The sequence below is a fragment of the Hippocampus comes genome, unplaced genomic scaffold (assembly GCF_001891065.2).
Source record: "Hippocampus comes isolate QL1 unplaced genomic scaffold, H_comes_QL1_v1.1 scaffold106, whole genome shotgun sequence".
In the NCBI taxonomy this organism is placed as follows: domain Eukaryota; kingdom Metazoa; phylum Chordata; class Actinopteri; order Syngnathiformes; family Syngnathidae; genus Hippocampus; species Hippocampus comes.
Window position 1 is genome coordinate 198,513 of NW_017842055.1, and position 23,015 is coordinate 221,527.

At 44.2% G+C, this 23,015-nt stretch overlaps 3 protein-coding genes and 1 long non-coding RNA gene across 7 annotated transcripts in view; 2 read left to right on the forward strand and 2 right to left on the reverse strand.

Moving 5' to 3' along the window:
- The window catches only part of rims4 (regulating synaptic membrane exocytosis 4), a 12,749-nt gene extending 7,958 nt beyond the window's left edge, over positions 1 to 4,791 (forward strand). For both annotated transcript variants that reach the window (XM_019860439.1, XM_019860438.1), the window contains exons 3-6: positions 1,967 to 2,079; positions 2,710 to 2,811; positions 3,941 to 4,080; positions 4,400 to 4,791. In XM_019860439.1, the coding sequence (XP_019715998.1) occupies positions 1,967 to 2,079; positions 2,710 to 2,811; positions 3,941 to 4,080; positions 4,400 to 4,618 (574 nt within the window). In that variant the 3' untranslated portion in view covers positions 4,619 to 4,791. The remainder of the gene's footprint in view (positions 1 to 1,966; positions 2,080 to 2,709; positions 2,812 to 3,940; positions 4,081 to 4,399) is intronic.
- Positions 4,792 to 6,723: 1,932 nt separating this feature from the next.
- On the reverse strand, positions 6,724 to 10,660 carry abraa (actin binding Rho activating protein a). 2 transcript variants are annotated; one of them, XM_019860437.1, is made up of 2 exons: positions 9,457 to 10,660; positions 6,724 to 7,792 (listed from the first exon to the last, which is right to left on the reverse strand). In XM_019860437.1, the coding sequence occupies exons 1-2, from the start codon at positions 10,249 to 10,251 to the stop codon at positions 7,355 to 7,357; spliced, it is 1,233 nt and encodes a 410-aa protein (XP_019715996.1). In that variant the 5' UTR covers positions 10,252 to 10,660; the 3' UTR covers positions 6,724 to 7,354. The 2 variants fall into 2 exon arrangements, with proteins under 2 accessions (XP_019715996.1, XP_019715995.1); XM_019860436.1 differs by having other exon boundaries at positions 9,409 to 10,659.
- Positions 10,661 to 12,449: 1,789 nt separating this feature from the next.
- LOC109510259 (uncharacterized) lies at positions 12,450 to 13,563 on the reverse strand. Its single transcript, XR_002167099.1, has 2 exons — positions 13,266 to 13,563; positions 12,450 to 12,576 (listed from the first exon to the last, which is right to left on the reverse strand). It is a non-coding gene; the product is annotated as an uncharacterized LOC109510259 (long non-coding RNA).
- Positions 13,564 to 14,493: 930 nt separating this feature from the next.
- Positions 14,494 to 15,977, forward strand: lsm3 (LSM3 homolog, U6 small nuclear RNA and mRNA degradation associated). Of its 2 annotated transcripts, XM_019860442.1 has the most exons (5): positions 14,494 to 14,512; positions 14,606 to 14,676; positions 15,346 to 15,456; positions 15,654 to 15,749; positions 15,895 to 15,977. In XM_019860442.1, exons 2-5 carry the CDS (start codon positions 14,656 to 14,658, stop codon positions 15,973 to 15,975), a joined length of 309 nt encoding a protein of 102 aa, XP_019716001.1. In that variant the 5' UTR covers positions 14,494 to 14,512; positions 14,606 to 14,655; the 3' UTR covers positions 15,976 to 15,977. The 2 variants fall into 2 exon arrangements, with proteins under 2 accessions (XP_019716001.1, XP_019716000.1); XM_019860441.1 differs by lacking the exons at positions 14,494 to 14,512; positions 14,606 to 14,676 and adding an exon at positions 14,882 to 15,005.
- The last annotated feature ends 7,038 nt before the right edge of the window (positions 15,978 to 23,015 follow it).

The following is a 23,015-nucleotide window of genomic DNA, read 5'->3' on the forward strand; positions in this document are numbered from 1 at the left end:
TAATGAGCGATGCCAGGAGCCAATGAAAGGGAATGCGGCCGGAAGCAATTGCAAGCGAACCAAGTGGAATTTCCCACGTGGGCTCAACAACCAGGATCCATCTCGCGAGACTTGCTTGCTCTCAAGCTCTGTCAAAAACACTTCATTGTATTGAAAACGTTCACTCTTAAAACTGATTTAGTCTTGACATTTTTTCCCTCAAAGAAACACGTGTCATTTTTTTTCCTTGCAAATACTGTGTAGAAATATTTCGTCGTTGTCTTTGTAAATGTAACCTGCTAGAGTAGATTTTTGTAAGCTATAAGAATTAGATATTACTACTGCGTATCACAATAGAATTATGAATACATTTGTCCTGTTTGTGAGTCCGTGATGGCGGGCACGTATTTTTTTTTTTCTCTGCGCATATCCATTAAGCCAGGCGGATAACTGGATCTGTCACATAACATCATATTTAATAGAAAAAAATAATAATAATCATGAAAAGTGGATCAAGTATGACCTTGGGTATGCGTGATATTGTCAGTGATTTTATTATTATTTTTTTCCTCCCGTGTGATTCCCCACAGCAGCGTTATAATCTCAAACTGTAATACCCACTCACTCACTCACTGGGCTAATGTGGATGGACTGATTGCATTATTAATATACAGCACACATACGTATATAAAATGATGTAGCCTGACCTCAATACAGCTCAGATCAGCTAAACCAGCACACTTGACAAACGCGATTACCTCTTTCAAAAATTCAGCTCCCCTGAACGCAGTTTCATTTTGCAGCATGAAATTTGGTGAGCATGTCGATCATGAAGTCATGCAAAAATAAATCAATAAATACATAAATAAAAGGGATGTCTCAAAAAGCCATGCCTACAAAAGACGCAGGAAGTGACCGTTTTGTATCGTCATTTAGCCCGGGGTTCTTCAAAGACTCGTCCAGTAGATTTTGTTTGATCGCGACCAAATTTGGCGCCCGTACACAAAACAGATGGATAGCTCTAAATTTCAAAACATTTTGTTTTAGTGAACCATGCCTGAAAGGTTTGCTGACTCCTCAGTAGGCCACTTGCAATGATTAAAAAAAAAATGAAGAAAGTGATTCCAGTTTCACTTGGCAACATGAAATTTGCTAGACATTTCTATCATGAGTAGACCCATAAAAAAAGACTCAAGAAACAATGCCCCCAAAGACACAGGAAGTCAGCCATTTTGGTTTGAAGAGGACATTTTTGGCACGTTTTTGTTGTTTTCGAGTGGTCATTGCTTAGCTTTGAAAATTCCTTTAGCTCCTGTAGCCAGCCGAGATAGCAACATTAATTTGGTAGGCATGACTGTTATGATTAGACCCACAAAACAATTCTCAAGAAGCCATGCCCAAAAAGACACTGAAATTCAGACACTTTGGTTTGATGCGGGAAAATGTGCGGTCTCACTGGCCATTTTTGAAAATTCAACCCCTGAATCCAGTTTGACTGAGTAATGTTACATTTTATTTGGCATGTCTTTCATGTGTAGCCCCACAAAAACATCTCATGAAGTCATGCCTGAAAAGGCACAGGAAGTCTGACATTATGGTTCGAGTGGACATTTTGCGGCCCCGCTGGCCTTTTCCAAGGGGCATTGTCACATTTTTTTGTTTCATGAAAATTCTGTATTCATGCATACTGTATGATCTGATTCGAGCTGGCTGGTGTTTTGCTATTAAATGAGAACACTCAACAAATGTAAAAATTTAAAAGCATAGCGTAAACGACTAATCTTGCCTAAGTGATTTTGTTGCACTGAGACTGTAAATTATTCACTAACGACTGCCAAGATGGTGGGCACTTAATTAAAACGCCGGTCCAATTGCTGCTTCTTCTTTTTGCCTCGCCAGAATCCTCTCGTAAATATCCTGAAAACGTTTGCCGACGTTGTGCATCTGAACATTATCTGGCGTTTTTTTTTATTTTATTTTTTTGCAGCCTCAACTATAGCGGCATGTGCCTGGCCTCTGATGCCCAGTTCAGCGACTTCCTGGACGGGATGGGACCGGCCCAGTTTGTCGGCCGGCAGACTTTGGCCATGACATCAATGGGTGAGAGGCAGCATTAGCATCTAGCATGTTAGCACTTCGAATGGCAACACTGGAGGCGGTGGGATCATTTCCTAAAGTGAACCACAACCCAGAGACACTCCGCAATGCTGTCCTCATGTGCAGTACAGGTTATGGATCCCGAGCCCTGATCTAGAAAGTGAGCCACAACCCAGAGACACACTCCGCAATGCTGTCCTCATGTGCAGTACAGGTTATGGATCCCGAGCCCTGATCTAACCCTGACCCACTGACCCAAAACCGAACCTTAAACCTGCTTGTCACACCCGCGATGACCACTTGAGGGCGTTTGTCCCATCCACACAGCGTCGCGTCAGTCAGTCATCTAGTGTGGGGACGTGCTGTAAGTGGGTCACTTTCCTCACTGGCGGAGCCTCGGCGTCATTGGCACGGCAACATCGACAGAACGAGGTCCAATAGTTCAGTCAAACATTCCTTTGAAATATAAAAGGAAGGAAGAGATAGAAAGAAAGAAAAACATTGCGAGAGTGAGTGTGGTATCAGATGTATGTATTTATGTTTACTTCATGGGGACTTTAAATTTGCAAACAGATCATGTTCTTGTCACTATGTCAACGAACGGACTGACTGATTGTGACCGATCGCATTCAGGTGACGTGGAGATCGGCCTGATGGAGAGAAACGGCGGTCTGGAGGTGGAGGTGGTCCAGGCCAGAGGACTCACCATGAAAATGGGCTCCAAGGGGCCTCCCGGTAAAGACACGGACAAAACGCAGACAACAAGAGCGGCCGCAGGTTGAATTATGAAACGAGAAACTATTAAATCTGTGCGGTTGCATAATGCCGAATGCCGCGGTGTTGCATAAGAACAAAGCATCCAGGCCAAAAAGGGATAACACCGCCAAAAAATAAAAAGACAAAAGAGCATGACCATAAAACACACACAAAAAAAAAAAAACACACACACGCACAGGAGACGGAGCCAATTTTACTCTGCTGTCAGTTTTCTTGCCGGATTTGGAGGCTCTCTGTGTGAAATCAACAGCAAGGAACACCGCTGTTACCGGGCTAATCTGCTACTTCAACTTCTTAAGTTTAAAAAAATAATACAATGTTGACATTAAAAGGTCCATATTCATACATACACACAAAATGACAACTATAACATACCATTTTAATTTAAAATAAATCAGTCAAAAACATGACAGCATGTACATGTATGTCTTTTTGTTGATTTGTTTGGTCACATATTGGAAATTTCAGTTCAAGTGTCAGGGGTCTGGAATAATCCGGTCAGAATCAGACTCTAAAATCGTGGACTCAAATGGAATTTGAACAAAAAGAGTTTATTAACAAAAAAAAGAAAAAAAAATGCGCAAGACAGACAAAGTACAGCAAACGGTGCTGGTTACAATAACCAGGAAAATGAGACAAACCAAAAATGCTTGGATGGATACAAATGGAAATTGCTTCTTGTGAAAATACAAGACCGAGCCAAAACACATATAATACTAATGATGACTATGATTACAACGACGACTACTTACAAAAGCAAATGCAAAAAAAACGTGGTGAAAGAAAAACGGAGAGCAAACGTGAGCCTTCTAGAAGAATTCACCACTTCAGGACAGAGTCGTGCGCAAGATGAATCATCCAACGGAGACTCGCCTACTAGGAAGTCCTTAAATACTCGGCTGAGTAACATTGGCAGCAGGTGTGCATGCTGGAAGGAAGGCCCTCCCTCCTCTGCCACCTGCTGGAGACACACAAGAACAGATTCATGACAGAAAAGATTTTTTTTTCTCCCCCCCAGGATTTATTTGTGTGTCAAATGAAGCCCAATTGACGTTTTCCTGTGTTGCTTGTACTCGGGTGCATGCAGCGGCCTACATCAAAGTCTACCTGCTGGAGAACGGCGCCTGCGTGGCCAAGAAGAAAACCAAGTCCGCCAGGAAGTCTCTGGACCCTCTTTACAACCAAGTGCTGGTCTTCTCTGAGAGCCCTCAGGGGAAGGTGGTCCAGGTACGCCAAACAGCAAGTCTACGTGCAAATGTCCTATAATGAAGTTTTCAGATGCAATAGAATCGAATTATCACCCAAAAATCTCCAGGAGGAGGTTGTCTTTCAAGAACCCCAACAAAAATTGCACCAAATGTTTATTTAAAACCAAAATGGCCAACTTGGGTCTTTTTGTTGTTGTTTGTTTTTGTTTTGGGGTGGGTGCACATTTCATATTGCCAAGAAAAAATGACCTGAGGGGCTGGATTTTCAAAAACAACGAAGAAAGGCCAACAAGAACCTGAAACGTTTTTTTTTTTGTGGTTCTTGTGGCTCCATGCAGCTCATCGTTTGGGGCAATTACGGGCGCATGGAGCGCAAGTGCTTCATGGGGGTGGCCCGCATCCTATTGGAGGAGCTGGACCTGAGCAGCATGGTGATTGGCTGGTATAAGCTGTTCCCTACCTCGTCTATGGTGGAGCCCACCAGCGCGCCCCTCCTGCGCCACTCGTCGCAGATGTCACTGGAGAGCGCCGTGGGGCCCTGCTGCGAGCGCCCCTGAGACCTCCGCGGACACACCTGGGACAGGCACCGTCAGATCCGCCAGACTTTGGACTCTCCACAGGTTCTCGTCCTCTCTTTTGGGACCACTCGGATGAGGATGCTGCCTCCTGTTTGGACCAATGCGACGCTGCAGGTTCAGCATCCATCAAACACTCTCTCACATTGTCTCCTTCTTCCACAGTGTCGTCGCCGTCCTTTTTGTGTTCGCTCAAGAGTTCTCAAATATGTTGGGTCCAGGGGAGAACATTTTCACATGACCCTCCTTAACACCCAACCAGTTCAATGTCACGGCCGTGTGCAGCCCTAAATGCAGTCGGAATTGAAAAGCTGTTCAAGAAATAAGTCATAACCGTAAAAAATATTATTCACTAAAGAAAAAAAACCTCATTAAGAACGCAAAAAAAAAAAAAATTACCCTGTTTTTGTTTTTAACCAAAGTAAACACAAAAACTAATTTCAAAAGCAAATAAATAAATAAATAAATCGTAAAACTGCAAAATGTTAGCGAAATTTTGCCTGTTTCAAAGAAAAAAAAAATCTTATTGATTTTTCTTGAGCCAGAAAATATTTCAATCTTTCAAAAGATCAAAGTAATATTACACAATCTGGAAAGAACGCCTTCATTTCTCAAAAAGGTTAGGGACTATCATCTCAAAAACTGTGCCTTTTGTTTAACAAAAGTGACTTTATTCCTGTAATAATGCGCCTTCTGTTCTATAAAACAACAACTTTATTCATGCAGGGATGTGACATGTATGTGAAGATATGTCACAATCATAACGGCGCTTTGAATTGGCCCCCCCGAAGGTCTCAAACTTCCCAAAATGTCACAGACTCCAGCTTGAGAACCTTGTTTGTTATTCATTAATGTGTCAACGTGAGCCGCTTGTTACCCACATTGTAACACGATCACAGCAAACACTTTGGACTTTTTTTTCTTTTTACTCCGTCACTTTTCAAAACTGGAAATATTTGAACGTACAGATTGACAATGTAGCAGAGCAACAACAATGTACAACCAGCCGCAGAAGGTTGAACGTGGATTTATAAAGATGAATGTAAAAAGGGAAGCAAAAAAACGAAACGACAAAAAAATCTCAAGACATTGTGAGCTAACGTTGTTAGCTGTGCTTGTGACATCGACGGCGTGAAATGTGCCCTCGAATATTCCTTCTACCCGTGTGTCTCTTTTGTTTCTTGTCGAAAAGTCTTGTAGCGTCTATCGTACACTTCATCAACTTGTTTCGATTTTGGCAAAATCGCTAACCGTCGCTCACGTGCCAACTTTGACCAGCAAGTGTCTTTCTTCACTTCATCGTGGGGTGGCGTCACGTAAAAGCCGCTGCGAAGTGTCGGAACATTTCGTCAGTTAGCCGTTAGCTTCACATTAGCGTGACGAGAGGAAGCGGGAGTGTGGTGGTTTAGTGATGGGCACTTTATGATTCTTCACGTAGTGTAAATATTTACAAATGTGAGCCAAAGGATTTAGCCGGGGAACACGGGAATGCTAGCTCGTAGCGTTAGCCGCCAGCATCTGCATGCAGTCTAATGAGCAGTTAGCACGAGACTAAGCTAAGGGACAAAACACGATGTAGCATATTTATTAGCAACCTTTTTTCCCCTTTATGATTCAAACAAGCAAAAGTTTGTAATCCTCCAAAGGTTTGATTTGAGGATTTTTTTTTTCCCCCAAATAAAATTTTGGCCTCAGGTTTTCCAGTAGCAGCATTGCAGGGAAATTGTTATTATTATTATTATTATTATTATTAATTATTCTTGTTATTATTATTATTATTTGTTCACAAAAATCCTAAGCAATCTGAGAAGCAATAAAATCCCAAAACTGCTGCCAAGGCAGTTTTTGAAAGCGATTCAATTTCCGCCCCCATGCTAACATGCTAGCCTGTAGCCTGAATTATCATCATGCTCGTAGCATTTGCAATCACTGCTTTTTTTTTTTTTTTTTAACAATGCAAAAAAAAAAAAAACAATAATGAAAAGAAACTTAAAAAATAGAAGAGATGTAGATGTTATGAAATAAATATTTAATATATTTAATTAAAAAAAAAATCTAAGGAATTTTTGTGGAGGTTTTTTGTGCCAAACATCCCATGACATAATCGTAATTGTTACCTCGGCCAAGCATAATGGGGCATGTCAACTTCCCGTTTTAATGATGTCTTCTTAGATTCATTTTTTTCCTAAAAGGGCAAAGCCTTAAATTGTTCACATGAATGTTAGAGTCAAGGCCTGTCGGGTTTGATTTCAGCACAAGGTGAACATGTAGCTTCCCACGACGAACATCAATGAAAAAGTAAATTAAAAAAAGACATTTAGAAAATGATCAGAAGCATCACATTTATTCAATACATAAAGTCAACAAGTGATTGCTAACTCAAGTCATTTTCTTTCGACTTGTTTATTTACTTGGATGCACATGACCACATTTTTGACTTGGATTAAATAAAGTACGATGGATTAAAAAAAAAAAAAAAAAAAAGATAGCACGAAAAATGTGTTTATTCCAATTCCGTTTCCAACTGTCTAATCCACATCCTTCTCCGAGCTCGATAAATGCCCACAGACGTGGAATCGAGCTGAAAACAGAAGTTCATACAGGGGATGGATTTCTTCACCTTCTCGGCCAACATTGGCAAGGGCGACCTTTCCAACAGAGTCCTTCGATGAAGTGTCGCCATGTCCGCTGGCCCGCCGCGTGGCTCCCAAACCGATCTCAGTCTTTCACGGTGATGACCACGTGGTCATCTTGTCCTTGCCACAACATCTCGCCCTCGAAGTCGAGCATCTTATGCTTGCGGCAGCGCAGCAGGATGCCGACCACCTTGTCCGAGATCTTCACGTAGCGGTCGAAGAGGCGCCCGAAGGTGACTGTGGCGCGGCCCTCGCCGTCCCGGAAGCCCATGTCCCGGATGATCCACACCATCTCCTCCATCTCCCTGTGGATATGCTTGTGCGCACGGTCGCCCCGCTCTGCCGTCTTGGAGCCTTCTTTGGGGCGCCCGTAACCGCTGTCGCCCTTGCGCAGGCGCAGGCTCATGGCGTAGTCGTAGTCAAAGTCTTCGCTGAAGGGATTGAGTTTCTGGCCCTCCGTGTGCTCCTCGGACCACTGCTGCCAGCGACCCTTAATGTCACCCGTGGTGGTGATCTTAATCTGATGGAGAGATCAGGTATCAAATCCAGGTCCACAAAGTTAAAAACCGTGCTACGGTTTGGCTTTCGACACATACACACACACACACACACACACACACACACACCCTGCTTCTCAACTGACAGATAAGTGAGTTCATTTACTGATGGTTGAGAAGAAGCGCCTGCGCCTAAAGCCAAACCATGGCGAGGTTTGTACTTTCTGGACCTGGATTTGACACCTCTGACAACAAGCCTTTTTCGACGACACAGGAAAATCGTTGCCACGGGATCGTGACGTTTCCGCTGTGCACAGATTTTTGCCGTCAGAAATAAATTTGAAAGCAACGTCATGTTGGGTTCAATGGAACTTCTGCCCCAATGTTTTTAGGGGGAAGTTTTCTCACTGTGCAATCGGCGTCCTGATATTTATTCAGTTTTTGGGTGTTTTGGGGCAGTCTGCGGTTATTAGTGTTTTGGGAACGTTGGAAAAAAACATAAATGGACTATTTTAATGCCTACCATATTCAAAGGGGCGGGCCTTTGTAACCACCCGCATCATTTTGACACTGGGAATGATCCAACCAAAAACTTTTGGTGTGTTTTTAGGCTATACGTTGATCAAAAGTGTTGGAAATAACTAAGATGAACTGAACTTTGACCCTAACATTTTTAGGCATGAGCTTTCGCACAGTGCAACACGTGTCCTCGTGGCTTGGAGAACTTTCCATTGCTAGCACCTGCCTACGTCTCTTACTTTGACAAGTATTCAACCTGGTACCCGAGGTCTTCTGGTCGTTCACGGAAAAGAAAATGTCCTACAGGGATCGTTGTGACTTTTTGTGGAGTGGCTTGAGTGCTTCTTGTTTTGCCGTGAGTGATGTGGTAATTGAAAGTGAATGTTTTTCGCCTGTGTCATGTCTTCTTTTTTTTCCAACCAGATGTCAGCTGTCACTCACAGTTGCCTTCACCTTCAACCTGTTTTTACCTCCTGCTGCACCTGAAGGTCACGCTCCGGAACACGTTGTCCTCCAGCTGTAACGCTGCAATGTAACGCTGCAATGTAACGCGACAATGTAACGCTACAACGTAACGCTACAGCATAATGCGACAACCTAATGCGACAACGTAACACTACAGTGCTACAATGTAACGCGATAACGTAACGCTACAACGTAACGCTGCAATGTAACGCTGCAACGTAACGCTGCAACGTAACGCTGCAATGTAACGCTGCAACGTAACGCTGCAACGTAACACTGCAACGTAACGCTGCAATGTAACGCTGCAACGTAACGCGACAATGTAACGCTACAACGTAACGCTACAGCATAATGTGACAACCTAATGCAACAACGTAACACTACAGTGCTGCAACAACGTGCTATAACGTAATGCTGCAACGTAACGCTGCAACGTAACGCTACAGCATAATGCGACAACCTAATGCAACAACGTAACACTACAGTGCTACAATGTAACGCTACAACGTAACGCTGCAATGTAACGCTGCAACGTAACGCGACAATGTAACGCTACAACGTAACACGGCGTCATAATCCAGTTCAGGGTGGCCACAACACCATACTGCGCTGTAACACTGCAATATCACAAGTGTCTGCTTCATCTTAGCAATACCGTGGGCCTGCAGCCAACTTTTTTACACTTGACATTGGTCGTTTCCATCTTGGCGTCTGCGCCGTCTCCGGGCACCACCTCGTCCCCCAAACCGCTGTCCTCCGTGTCCAGGCTGCTGTTACTGGAGCTCAACTTCCTGTCCTGCAGCATCAACTTCCTTTCGTGGATGATGCCACTCCCGCCTGCGCCGCTCACTTGCAGCGCTCTCATGTGGCGCCGCCGCGTGGGCGACTCGTTACCCAGGAAGGGCTTGCTATCCTCGGGACCCGACTCCATCTTCCCGCGGATGGCATTGACCAGATCCGCGCCACACTCGCTCAGTTTGGGTTGAACGCTTTTCGAGATGGAAACACTCCGGATGGGATCGGCGTCACTCGAGTCCATTTTCCTGGGTTTCGCGACTTTGTCCACAGGGCGCCGCTCGGTTGCGTCCTTCTGGCCCGTTGAGCAAGGCATCCACCCGGTAGGAGCGGCGTCCTGCTTGTCGGCGTGCTCGTTGGCCCAACCCTGCCAACTCTTGGCCAGGCTGGCCACCATGGCGGCGCATCGGATTTTTCTCACCGCGCGTTTGAACGCGGGGGGCTCCGTTTGGGGGCCGCTCATCGTTCCAGGAGGGACGCCGCCCGAGCCCGCTTCGTCCCGATCTAAGAGATATGGCGGAGGATGTCGCAAATCTGTTGCTAAAGCCTGACGATCCTTTCGGGTCAGCTTCCGGATCTTCCCGCAAACGGTGGCAAGCCTTCCGGCTCGTCGCTCGCTCACTCGGTCAGTGGGTGAGACGCCCGCTTGGGGGCCCTTTAAATAGAAGCACAGGATGGGGCGTGGCAGGGGAGGGGGGGCCATGTGAGATGTGAAATGTGGTCACACACATATGCACAAGCGCACCACACGCATCCACGATTCACTCTCAAAAACAAACCACGCACACTCTTACACAAAGGCAGCACAAACCACCACATACACACCACATTCCCAAAGACACGCAATTCACAAATATTCATGCACAGAATGTAACACACCCACGAATATAAAAGAAACACCCGCACACACATACCCGCGGGCATACGCAATTTGTGTATTGGCGTGTGAGGTCACAGAGGATCTAAAAATGACGACCACCTGTCGACTGGATCCCGCTGAGACAAATTCCGTCACCGACAGCAGCAAATGTGAGGGTGTGTGCGTGAGCGTGTGCGTCTGTGTGAATTGTTCAATTGGTAGTCACACACACAGTGGATGTGATGTCTGCATTTCTGTGAGTGGACAACTGCAACTCTTCGTGTACGCTGACGATATGAATGGTACAGGGTCATGATTATATTTGGTTGTATGACAATATCTATTATATATATATATAAAAAAATATATATATATCCATAGATAGATAGATAGATAGATAGATAGATAGATAGATAGATAGATAGATAGATAGATAGATAGATAGGTAGTGTGTTTGAGCTCATGTAAAATAATGACATGTGGATGTGAGTGTGAATGGTCATTTGTCTCTCGATGTGCCCTGCGACTGACTGGCGACCAGTTCAGGGTGTAGTCTGCCCATGTCAGCTGGGATGGGTTCCATAAACTCCCCCGCGACCCTCTTCAGGATAAGCGGTGTTGAAAAGGGATGGATGCATGGATGGATGGATGGATGGAATAAAATCAAAACAAAAATGACTTGAGAAAGAAACGGGAACTAGATTTGACATTTGTAAAACGAACAATCTTTAAAATGAAAACGTCCTTTGTTTTCATCGTTGTCAATATCATACATGAGCTTTCAGGGTTCATAAAAAAAAAGTCAAAATGAAATAAGATTGAATTATCATGAAAAATGACTTTATTTTATTTTACTTACTCTTTTAAATGCCAATCTCATCTCAGGTTTTTATTTTCTGAAAAATGCAACTGCATTTTTTTGAGATCACATCGCAAATTTCTCCTAAGATTGAGACTTTTGTTGTTGTATTGTTGTTGGCTCTTGAGTGTGCGCGTGTTTTCGCTTCAAAGTCTCCCTCTTTAATTTGTGCACCGATTCACAGAGCCAACTGGGCCCAAGCCAGCTCCCTTTTTCCATCATATGCTTGCACGCGCGCGCATGCCCTCGTTCCCTGCTTGATGCCAAAGTGTTTTGCACGTGCACGTTCTCGCCCCCCCCCCCCCCCCCCCCCCCCCCCAGCGTGGACCCCAAAATAGACACCAACAAGAAATGCGTGTGTGGCTGGCTGTGCGTTCTTGTCTTTCTATCTTCGGGTGAAGTAGCCGTCATATGACAATTACTGACGGCACACAAAACAACAACCACAGTGCTTCTTTTTCCGTCTTTCGTGCAGCGCACAGCTGTCACGTGTTCTCTAATGACGGCCGTTTTTTTCGCGCTTTTGCTTGGCGCAAATTTCACGTCATGCGAACAGCGTGTTTCTTTTTCAGGCTTTCGCTGTAGCACACTGTTATTATGCTTTCGCACTGCTACGCTGTATTTCTTTTTCAGGGATTTGTGTGCTGTTCATGTTCTTCTTTTTTCAGGTGTTTGTATAGAACGCAGCGATCAATTCTTTCAGCCCATGCTGCTTTTTTTTGACTCGTTCCTGTTTTTTTAAAACGTTGTGCTTCTTTTTCAGGCATCTATGTAATACTTCTATCACATATTTTGTATCGCTTGCTGCTGTCATGTTTTGTAACTACTATCACTTTGTGCTTCTTTTTCAGGCGGTAGCACAATTGCTGTGCTCACTTTAATTTTTATATGTAAAGCTGTCACTACAATCACTGTGCTTCATTTTCAGGCTTAAAATCTAACACGCGGCTTTCAGACTACATGCTGTGCTTCTTTTTCAGGCTTTGTTCTAACCCTTTGTCAGATTCACTTTTATCTGTGCTTCTTTTTCACTTAATTTCAATGTCCACACCCATAAGTACTGTACAAACAATTGCCTTTTCATACTCCCAATATTGTGTACGGTTCAATGTGTATTTCGGGTCCACTTCTTGTGTGTCATCAGCTCCCAATTCCATCCAACAATGTGAAGTGCACACAAGTGATGAAAACAGACATTTTTCACTATTTTTAAATAAAGAACAGCTTTATTATCAACGAAAATTCAAGCATGGACTCCTGCTTCTGGTGCTGTGGCGCCATCAGGTGGCCAAGGTCAGACATGACACCTCCTGCCTGCAAAAAATGAGGCACACGCGTGAGCAACATTCGCGTTCGCATGATTAGCTTTTCGGTTATAGCTTCTAGAAACAAAATAGTGCTCAATTAATTTCCCATTTGTTTTATTGCTTTTAACCTTCAATATTAAGACGTCAACTTCTTTTTTTCATGCTTCATTTTGATGACACCATTGACGGTTAACCCAATGAAACGTTTATGCCTGTGATAGTGTTGGCACCTATGACGATGGTGATTATCGGATTTTGATGTGGCAGGGTTCTCTTCCAGCACAAAGCCAGGGTTGGGAGGGGGCTAAGTGTGGAATGGGTAACACCACTGCTGGACTGCTCTGCCTCCTGCACCAACGTAACCAGAACCAGTATGTCAGACTGAACCGGACTGGAGGGGAGGCTCTCGGAAAAGAAAAACATGCATATAAAAAGTCTGCACACCCCTGTTACAATGCCAGATCACATTAAACGGTGGTGGACAAAGTTTTGAAATGGATAGCCAGGGTAGTTCACGTGAGCACACTATACTACATTTCAAAGAAACCGAGCCTCGTGTTCGTCCTTTCATTCTTACTCTTAACGCCACCGTAGCACAGCGCCTTCAAATCACCGTTTACAAGCCTCAAACAATACGCCGAGTGGCACCAGAAAAGTCATCAAGTCGGACGTGAGAAGATAAATAGTCATACTTAGTCACAGAGACCGAACGCCGTCGTGGAAAGTTCGAAAGGAAAAGAAGGGGGAAGGGGTAAAACGGCTTGCTAGTCTGGTTGTTACACATGCGCACTATTGCCGGAATGGCGCGGTGTTAAGCGGAAGCGACACAGCAGGTTGACCGTAACGCATGCGCACTGCTACCAACTTGTTTCCGGGCCGTTACATGGTGGCAGGATTTTTTTTCTAATTCATAATTGAGTTTTATTTTGTTTAATTTTTACTCATGTCTACAAGCAGATGAGTTACCTTCATCGTGACTGAGCTGCCGGATTTTTTTCAAGAGGGGTGGGGGGCTTAACTGGGACTGACCGATTTCTGACGGGACTGTAAACCGACAGCCCGTGAAGCGACATCCCAGACCATTTTCATATTTTAGGTTTGACCAGTGGCGTGCTTGGTGTTAAGCGGAAGCGACACAGCAGGTTGGCCGTAACGCATGCGCACTGTTACCCACTTGTTTCGGGCCCTTACATGTTGGCAGGATATTTTTTTTCTAATTCATAATTGAATTTTATTGTGTTTAATTTTTACTCATGTCTACAAGCAGATGAGTTACCTTCATCGTGACTGAGCTGCCGGATTTTTTTCAAGGGGGGGTGGTAGTGAGAAAATAATTTATAAATATATTTAGAATATCAAATAAAACGCTGTGGGGCTGACAGATTTCTGACGGGACTGTAACATCCCAGACCATTTTCATATTTTAGGTTTGACCATAATAGGTTTGACTTCTATATAACTGGGGATTGTATCTAACTGAAAGTAAAACATTCTTATTATTTTTATACTAAAGGACATTTTAGAGCGTGTTTTTTTTTTTTTTTTTTTTTTTTGCTTTTTGCATTTTCTTCAGGTCGGGAGTTTAATCACTGTACTAATGTTCTAATAGTATAGGGGAGTATTTTTTTCCTCGAGTATCAGTACTGTGTGTGAGGACTAAAGCTACCTGAGATAAAGAACATTGAGTGCGTTTTGATGATAGATTTTTTTTCAAAACTTTATTTAAATTGGTCGACAAATTGCGCGTAATTTGATTTGATAGAGCTGGCAACCACAGTGATGTCACCGTGACGTATCCACGACTCAAAAATCATGGCGGACGAAGTGGAGCAGTCTTGAGGTCGGGAGTTTAATCACTGCACTAATGTGCTAATATTATAGGGGAGTATTTTTTTTAGTCGAGTATCAGTACTGTGTGTGCGGACTAAAGCCACCTGAGGTAAAGAACATTGAGTGCGTTTTGATGATAGATTTTTTTTTTCAAACCTTTATTTAGATTGGTCGACAAATTGTGCGTAATTTGATTTGATAGAGCTGGCAACCACGGTGATGTCACCGTGACGTATTCACGACTCAAAAATCATGGCGGACGAAGTGGAGCAGGTATGTGCATTCATTGGCTTTTTTTTTCTAGTTTTGAGCTCACAAGGCGCCTTTGCGAAGTATCACCACAAACAAGATTTTTTAAACGTCGCTGTCGCTGCTCCTTTTGCGTATATTTGCGGTGTTTATTTGTCCGTTTTGTTGTCGTTTAACCCGGCGACGGCCCGGTAAACATGCTAGCTTAGCCGCGTCGGCCTTACGTTAGCATGTCGAGCATTTTTCGGAAACTGAGTGATAATAATTAATAATAAATAATGTGTCGCTTAGAAATTAGCTATTCAACCCAAGGCGTCAACTCAAAGAACTACTTTGTTCTTAGTAAAGCACAGGTGAGTCAAACACATGTTCTGAGTGCAAGTGCTGTTGTATCCACTTGAACAGTGGAAAAATGATTCATTTAGAGTTTCATATACATCGAACAAAGGGAATTATTAAACATTCAAACAATAAAAATAAGAAAAAAACTGTCGTTTGGGAAGTGTTTATTTTGTGTGTTAACTATTGATCAAGCTTGAAACGGATTGTTGCACTTTACGTTCATTTTGATATTGTATTTTAAATGTTAAATGTAACAAATGTAAAACATATATATATATATATATAGATATATATAAGTCCAGTACCAAGCTAAACATACTATTGATGGAAATGATATTTCGATATGTTTAGCAACCGAGCACTAACACCGTCGAAGAACCGCTCGACCTGATCAGACTCAGTCTGGACGAGAGGATCTACGTCAAGATGAGGAATGACCGAGAGCTGCGAGGACGGCTGCATGTAAATTACATGCACAAACACACTTTCGCGAAACACACACATGCATGCACGCAATACACACGTGAATAGAAAACACTTTTACATACACGCACAGACTTACCATACATGCATGCGTACACACACACACGCACACGCGTGCGCACACACTCACGCTCACAGGGTGCCTTTGCGGATTGTGTTGTTTTGCTGCACATCAGGCGTATGATCAGCACCTGAACATGATTCTGGGAGATGTGGAAGAGACGGTGACCACGGTGGAGATTGACGAGGAGACGTATGAAGAACTATACAAGGTCTCTACATCACTTGTACTTTCCTATTACTGGCTCATAAATATGGAAAGCTAGATGTAATTAGAGATGGAGGTGCAATTAGTAGTTTTGTGTAAAAAAAAAAATAATAATAATAATAATAATTGTGTGCCTTTGTTTTTGACAGTCAACCAAGAGGAACATCCCCATGCTATTCGTCAGAGGTGACGGCGTCGTCCTCGTAGCGCCACCCCTGCGGGTGGGCTGAACCCCTAAAAAAACAACTGACCTCTTTTTTTGGCCGTCTTTTCTTTTTTTTTTTCTTCTTTTTGAGACTGTGCGATTTCAACATTTTGCATTGTGTGTACCCTTTTTTTTAAAAAAAAAATCTTAATAGCACCAAACAACAAAATAATAATCGCCACTTTGAGTTCTTTTGAGGCTGTGATCAAATAAATGCGTGTTAATTACAAAAAAAATGGCTTGTGTTCACATAATATGAATACAGTTAATATGAATGTCAACTACGATGAGCCGGATATGCTGTAGTGTTGGGCATAGACCACTAGGGGGTGATACCTTCCCTCTAGTACGGAGCGACAGTGAACATAGTACGTAGTAAGGTGTGAAAGGAAATCAGAGTAGGTAACCACATTAGCCGGGTAGGAAGAAAAATGATGTGCAGTAGGAGGCTGCCAAAGTAAAATGGAAAGTCGGGACGAGGTTTAGGTAGGTCGGCTGCTACGGTAGCAGGGTTGTTGTGTGGGGCAGTGCTAAAAGTCTATTCGAGTGGGACGGCGTGGTGTCGGGAATAGGCATCAGTAGCTCAGGTTGGCCCACGCGCTACCAGGCGACAACGAGGCGATGGCACAGGGAATAAAGCAAAGTAAAGGCGGCAATATGTCCTTGAACGAGAGCTCATAAACGCATGCGTCGTCCACAACCACGCCTTAGCTGCCCGTCTTCCACCTCGACCTCGTCTCTATTCACGGCATTCGCATTGTGCGCCAGCTGTCACTCCACACATAAACTTGATTTCTTTCTAAGAACATTTTTATTGTTTGAGTGATATCACTGACAAAATTATTAAATAGCAAGGTTAAAGATGAAGAGACTAAAAAGGATCATCTTTGCTGCGTTAGTGCGTCAATGTACACTCTGGTCTGTTTGACAAACAAAAAAAAGGGAATATGAGGTTTGATTAAAGGCTTTGGACAACATAGGGTGTAGATAAAAGCGCATTCCATTTCCCATTATGATCAAAAAGATTTTTTCATTCTTTGGACTATGACATGTTTTTCAGTGAAAGTATAATTAGTAACCCATTCAAGTTGATTCAGGACTCGCTGTTGAATTGGTAAACGAGTAGCTACGCAATACAATACAATACATCCTGATTTAACGTGAATTTTGGGTGCAAGTCCGAGCTCTAGTTCCGAAGCATGTGGCGCTATATGCACAGATCATCAGATTGCTGAAAAACTTTAGAATTCATCCCGCTGCTTTTGCCAGCACACGCATCTTCGCCAAATGTGCTTTCTGGCTGCAAAGTTTGAAGCCCACCCCCCCAGCAATAGCGCTAATGCTTTGTCCTCACTCACACTAGCGAGGCTAAATTCCTTTCTCGGCACCATGCAGAGCCATCAGTGTGTTGTTTTTGTTGTTGTTGATCGTGTCACACACACACACACACACACCGTTTGTTTTCTTTGTGAGCTTCATTCCCCCAGTGTCAAAAGTCGTAAAACAAAAGTGTGTTGCTCCTTTGGTTAGCCGTTGCTTCATTGGGATGTTGTGCTGTGATGTATTAACCAGCATTGTAACATCCACCCATGACCAGAACCGCTTATCCTTCCGTGGGTCGCGGGCTCCATGAAGCCAATCCGGGGACACCCTGAACTGGTTGTCAGCCAATCGCATTAAAATTTAACTGTCTTAACAGGAATTTATCACTGCAAATCGTCACACAAGGACATCGCAGACGTTATACACATAAAATCATTCAAAGATGATGAACAGTTAGCATGGCCTCATCAAATCTCTGACATTAAAAAAAAATAAATGGTGTGACTGCGTGGTGCACCGCATTCAAACTCAACCGCAAATGTAGCTTAGCATGACACCAATAACTGAGAGCCTCCACAAGCATGACACCAATAGCTGAGCATGCGGACAGCATGTGCGTGCTCTCCGGAGGAGTTAGCGCGGCGCTGCTAGCATCCACGCCGATACACCCCTTTTGTGCCGCAGTCGTTACGGGACAATGTGATTAGCACGCACCAACCACTGCACGCCCCTCATTTCTTCAGGAAAACACTCAACAGTTCACGTCAGACTTTCACAGACTTATTTTTGAACCACTTACCCCCCCGACAGATGGCGCACAACAAAGGCCAAAACGGTTATCAGTATTTGTTTTTTTTTTTTCTCCACCACGCACCACCCTCGACACCCTCAGACTTGGGATACGCCGTCTCACCCGATAGTTTTTCAGGTTTTTTGTTTCAATTGCATAAAATGCGTTAAAGAGTTAAAGCTTGGGCTAAAACATGCGATTATTCCAATAATTGATGAATCTTTTAATTACTCTGAATCAGATGAAACATTGTGAATAATAAAAAAAAAAAAAAAGATAACAGTTGAGTGTAATAGAACTAAAATCTCACTTCTTTTTTTTTTTATTTTAGCTCTTCATAGCTCACAGATCCATCGTATATTGCTCCAAAGTTTCACACATAATTATTGTAACAGATCACCCTTCCAATCCGGCGCACCGCCTGCGGCGCACCACTTTGGGAATCCGCAGTCTCCGTTTGTGTTTCGGCGCACGGCGGGACGTGCCTTCCCCGCTGCACTCTTTGTGGTCGTAACCCTCCTGTGACGTTTAAGCAAATAACATGCAATATGGCATGCCCCGGCAGGGGTGCGGCAGCGAGGAATGTTGCGAGATGTCCGAGGATTGACAGCCGGGCGATTGGCGCGGTGCGCAGATGCAGACGTAACCCAAGCGGGCCTCCTCCACTTTCTCCTTTTGTTGTTATTGCCGGCTCACTTTCCCAGCATGCTCGGCTCTCGTCGATTAGCAAGCGCCTCGTCTGGCAGATGCCGACCGGACTCCGCAACCCGCAAAAGAAAAATGAGTTTGTACATCGTTTGCGGATTTCGCGACAATATCGTCACCGATATGGAAGGCTCTAATCCGGACTTTTAATTTGACGTCATGCTCGATGTGGTTTGGTGAAATGTGATTTTTGTTGTTTCCCGGTCGAGAAAAATAAATAAATATGTTATTTTTGGTTGATTATTTTTGTCATATGAGGACATATTGACAACATAGTTACATACCGTATCTGGGAAGCATTTACTTTGAGATGTGAGCCGTGTGCTTTGCTGTCATTTCTATTTCACGCTTGGTTATCGGTTCAGCCAAAAAAAAAAAAAAAAAAGCATATTTTTGTAGATTTAAACATCATGCGAGGCCATATTACATGTCTGGAAAGTTGTCATCAAAACTTTCAATTGGAGGTACGACTGTGTTGTTTTTCCATTTTGAATTCCATTTTTGACTTGGGCACCAAATTTTGTTGTTGTTGTTGATTACGGGGGGGGGATGTCAGGACATTTTGGCAAAAGTTTTTCGCATTCATATCAAGAGTTGTTGCGCTACTATTGATGCGTGGATGGAAGGTGAGTTGCTTGATCTTTGTAAAAGTGTGAACGTCTCGCCGCTGGTTTCAACTCATTAGCGAAGCCCCCAACTCATTAACATGCCTCTTCGTCGTGACCCTGACGTGCGCAACTTTGATGTCCCACCGTGCTTGTTGCCAGGCAGACCGGCGCAACAAGGAATCGTGACCTTTGGAGGTCACCGTGGTCCTCAATGTTTGGAATGTGTCGGCTAGTGGTGTGACACACACACACACACACACACACACAGACACCCGTGTGGACACACACGCACGACCAACAAATTTCACGACTGACCTACTGACTGACAAACAAACCGACCAGCATAATTTATGAACCACCTAACTGATTATCCAGCCACCCCCTTAACTAACCAACTAACTACCTAATAAGTGCAATGGTATACGAACTAACTAAGACGACAGGAGACGGGCCCACGGAAGTGCCACACGAAGAGGCCAGAGAGGTAGAAAGCGATAAGAGCGTCCTTGACTGGAGTGAACAGTTGCTTGGCTTTATCACATGACCTGCTTTTTTTTTTTGGGCAATAAAAAAATGTTGGCCAACCGTCAAGATGCCATAAAGTGAAATGAAAGGAAGTTTACCAGTTCCTGATATGCAAAGACTCAACTCAACTCAACTCAACTCAATTCTCGGTTGTTGCTCTCTGTCGGGCTATCTGGTTGTGAAGCGTAACACTTAACAATGTTTCAAGTGGTCACAATGTTATCATGTTTTTTTTTTTGTTTTTTTTTGGGCGGTTTACTTGTTGAGGCCACGCCGTCCTCAGGGTGTCGTCCCATTTTTTACACCCGGCCGCATATTTGCGCGGTTGGCACGTTTGCGCTCAAAAGTGTTGACGTAGCCGTCAGCTGTCAGGCTTGACCGCAGCGTTCTTTGTGTCTCCCTCGGATCATAAAGTTGCTGAAAAGTCGTTTTACGCTCCCGTCGATGGCTTTGACGCACCAACAGTGTACAAATCAACTTTTCTTCCACTCCAAATGGGGGTTTTATCGGAACAAAAACATGGAGGCCAACTGCAAGATCCCCGAGCTAGCGACCTCACTGGTTGAGTGATCTACAAACCAACTAACAAGCCAAACAACCAAGTAAACCAATGTCTGTTCAATTTAGTGAGCCGCCGAGCAATCAACCGCGTGCGTCACCGTCTGACCGACCGACTCAACAACCGCCAAAGTAATGCTCTGGTTGAGCCACCAGCCAACCAAGTTACTGTCCGCCTGTGCGACCGACTGACTAACAAACCAATTCATAATCCAATTTACTGGCTGACCTACTGAACAATTGACGAATGAAGCATTTCCAACGAACCCGACTGACTAATTTTCGAAATAACTAACGAACTGACTCACTGTCCTCCCAATCCATTTGACGACACAACCGTTCGCATCCAGAGGTGGTAGCGAGACAAAGTGGGAGCGCTTGTGCGCGATTACATAAGGCCCGGGTTGTGTCAGCCGGGTGGGACTTAGTGCGCAATGTAATCATACAGAAGTACAGACGCGAGCGCAGCTCCCATAATCTGTCCGTGATTACAGGATGTATGAAGCGGAAAGAGAAAATGTCCCTTTGTCTGTCTATGCACACACCCGCCAACCCCCCCTCGAACCCGCAGAACAGCTGCGAGGCTACAGTATGTCATGTCCACACCAAAGTGTTATTACATGGTTATTAGACAAAGAAAAAAAAATGGATATCATTCACAAGTTGAGTCATGGAACAAAGAAGCCACCTGATGTGCATGTCGTGGTGGTAGGCTGGGGGGGAGGGGGGGCAGCATTTGTTGGGCTTTTCTTGCGCCCCGTGAACGCCTCGTGACCGCAAGCTTGGGCTGCCGCCTTCAATGAGCAAATGGAGCTGCGATCGCTTGTTTTGCCCGACAAAGAGTTGTAGAAGAAGAAGAATGGAGGCGAGGAAACAAAATGACATCACCAAGGAACACAAAATTCATGGGCCACGGATTTTGGTTGGGTTTACGTACAGTTCTCGCTTGGGTTAGCGGCTAATGTTGGTGGGTTCATGTTTAAGCCTTCAATATTGGTGGCTAGTTTGGGGGTTCGTTAGGCTCGTGGCTTGGGTTCCATCTTAGGTGTTTTGTTGGGGGTTCATGTTTGAGGTAGGCTTCTGATTTGTGGTTGGTGGGGGTCCATTTTGGGGTTAAGGTTTGTGTCTCGAGTTTTGGGTTAGCTAGGGTGATTTATTTATTTATTTTTCTAAGTTAGTGTAGCTATTTGGGTCATGGTGAGTGGGTCGGGTAGGGGCTCGTGTTGAGAGTCCAGTGTTTACCGTAGCTTGGGGTTCGTGGCGAGTTAGGATTTGGGTTCGAGTTGGGGGCTGGGCTTGATATTATTCGAGTTAGAAGCATTAACATTAATGACTGTTGGGTGGATTTCGGTTGGGGTTCAGCATAAAGAATCGAGAGTTTGTGGATGACCATGTTCGGGGGACTCTTAAAGGAACGAACACGGAAGGCTGATATTGATGCCATTGCTTGTGCTGACACTCTGGTCTCAGGGGGCATTTGTTTCTCCAAGATCGAATTCCTTCTTGGAGAATGTGTTGATCCTTTGAGCAGCTTAGACAACCCCCCGCCCCCCTCCCCACCAAAAAAAAACAAAACAAAACAACAAAAACAAAGCAGAAAGCGAGAGGTGACTTCTGCTCGCCCTCCCCCCCCCTTCCACGTCCTCCTCCAGCATCGCTCCGCTCTTATGTTGCCAGTCATGTCGTGCATCACTTGATCAATTGCAAAGTCACTTCAAATGTATTTGCTCCACTTTTATTTTTTTTGTTTTCCCCCGCTGACAACTTTAAAATCCCGTTTACAGTGAAACTCTGCAATTTCGTGGTTTGTTCTTTGTTGCCCTGCTATATCGCCAATTTTTAACTCACTCACTGCTGTGGATGTTTGGTCAGAAAGTGGTGGGTTTTTTTGGGGGGGTGGGGTCAGGGGGGGTGGTGAAACCAAGCCATCTTCGACTGCTGCTGACTAAACAACGGGAAAAGGTGGAAACCAATTTTTTTTTTTTTTTCCGCTGCTGAAAGAAGTGCCTATTTGTTCTTTTGGTCACTTTGTGGAGAATATTGTCACGTTGTATTTTGGGAGGTTTCTTTTATTTGCATCTTTGTTTTTGTTTTTTTTTGTTTTTTTTTTCCATGTTCACTTTTAAAGCTTTGATTTATTCTACTATTTGTTGTTGTTGAATTTTTTTGGTTCGATTTTTTTTTTTGGTTAGCTTTTACTTTTAGATGTATAGAAATGGTTATTTTTCTTTTTTCTATAGCTTAGACAACCCCCCGCCCCCCTCCCCACCAAAAAAAAACAAAACAAAACAACAAAAACAAAGCAGAAAGCGAGAGGTGACTTATTGGAGGTTTGCCGTCTGAGTCGTGTGAAGCGGCGGCTCATTGGAGCGGGATAACGCTTCGTTATGGAGACGCCGATTGGCCTGACGGCTAAATCCGCGAGGCCCCCGACTGACCCCGACCCCCCCCCCCCGTCTTATGGCCCAGACCACAATGGAAGCTTTTGTTGTCCACACGACTCCTCCCTCTGCTCGCCCTCCCCCCCCCCTCCACCCCCTCCCCCCCCCACGCCCC

Bases quoted from the DNA above. Each gene is read 5' to 3' on its own strand.
- abraa (XM_019860436.1), bottom strand. From the start codon at position 10,251: ATGGCCCCCCCTCCCCTGCCACGCCCCATCCTGTGCTTCTATTTAAAG. The intron at 7,793-9,408 runs GTATTGCTAAGA...TCTCTCCATCAG, and splicing joins AAGTTGGCTGCAGGCCCACG to ATTAAGATCACCACCACGGG.
- lsm3 (XM_019860441.1), top strand. From the start codon at position 14,931: ATGTGTCGCTTAGAAATTAGCTATTCAACCCAAGGCGTCAACTCAAAG. The intron at 15,457-15,653 runs GTAAATTACATG...GCTGCACATCAG, and splicing joins AGCTGCGAGGACGGCTGCAT to GCGTATGATCAGCACCTGAA. The intron at 15,750-15,894 runs GTCTCTACATCA...TGTTTTTGACAG, and splicing joins CGTATGAAGAACTATACAAG to TCAACCAAGAGGAACATCCC.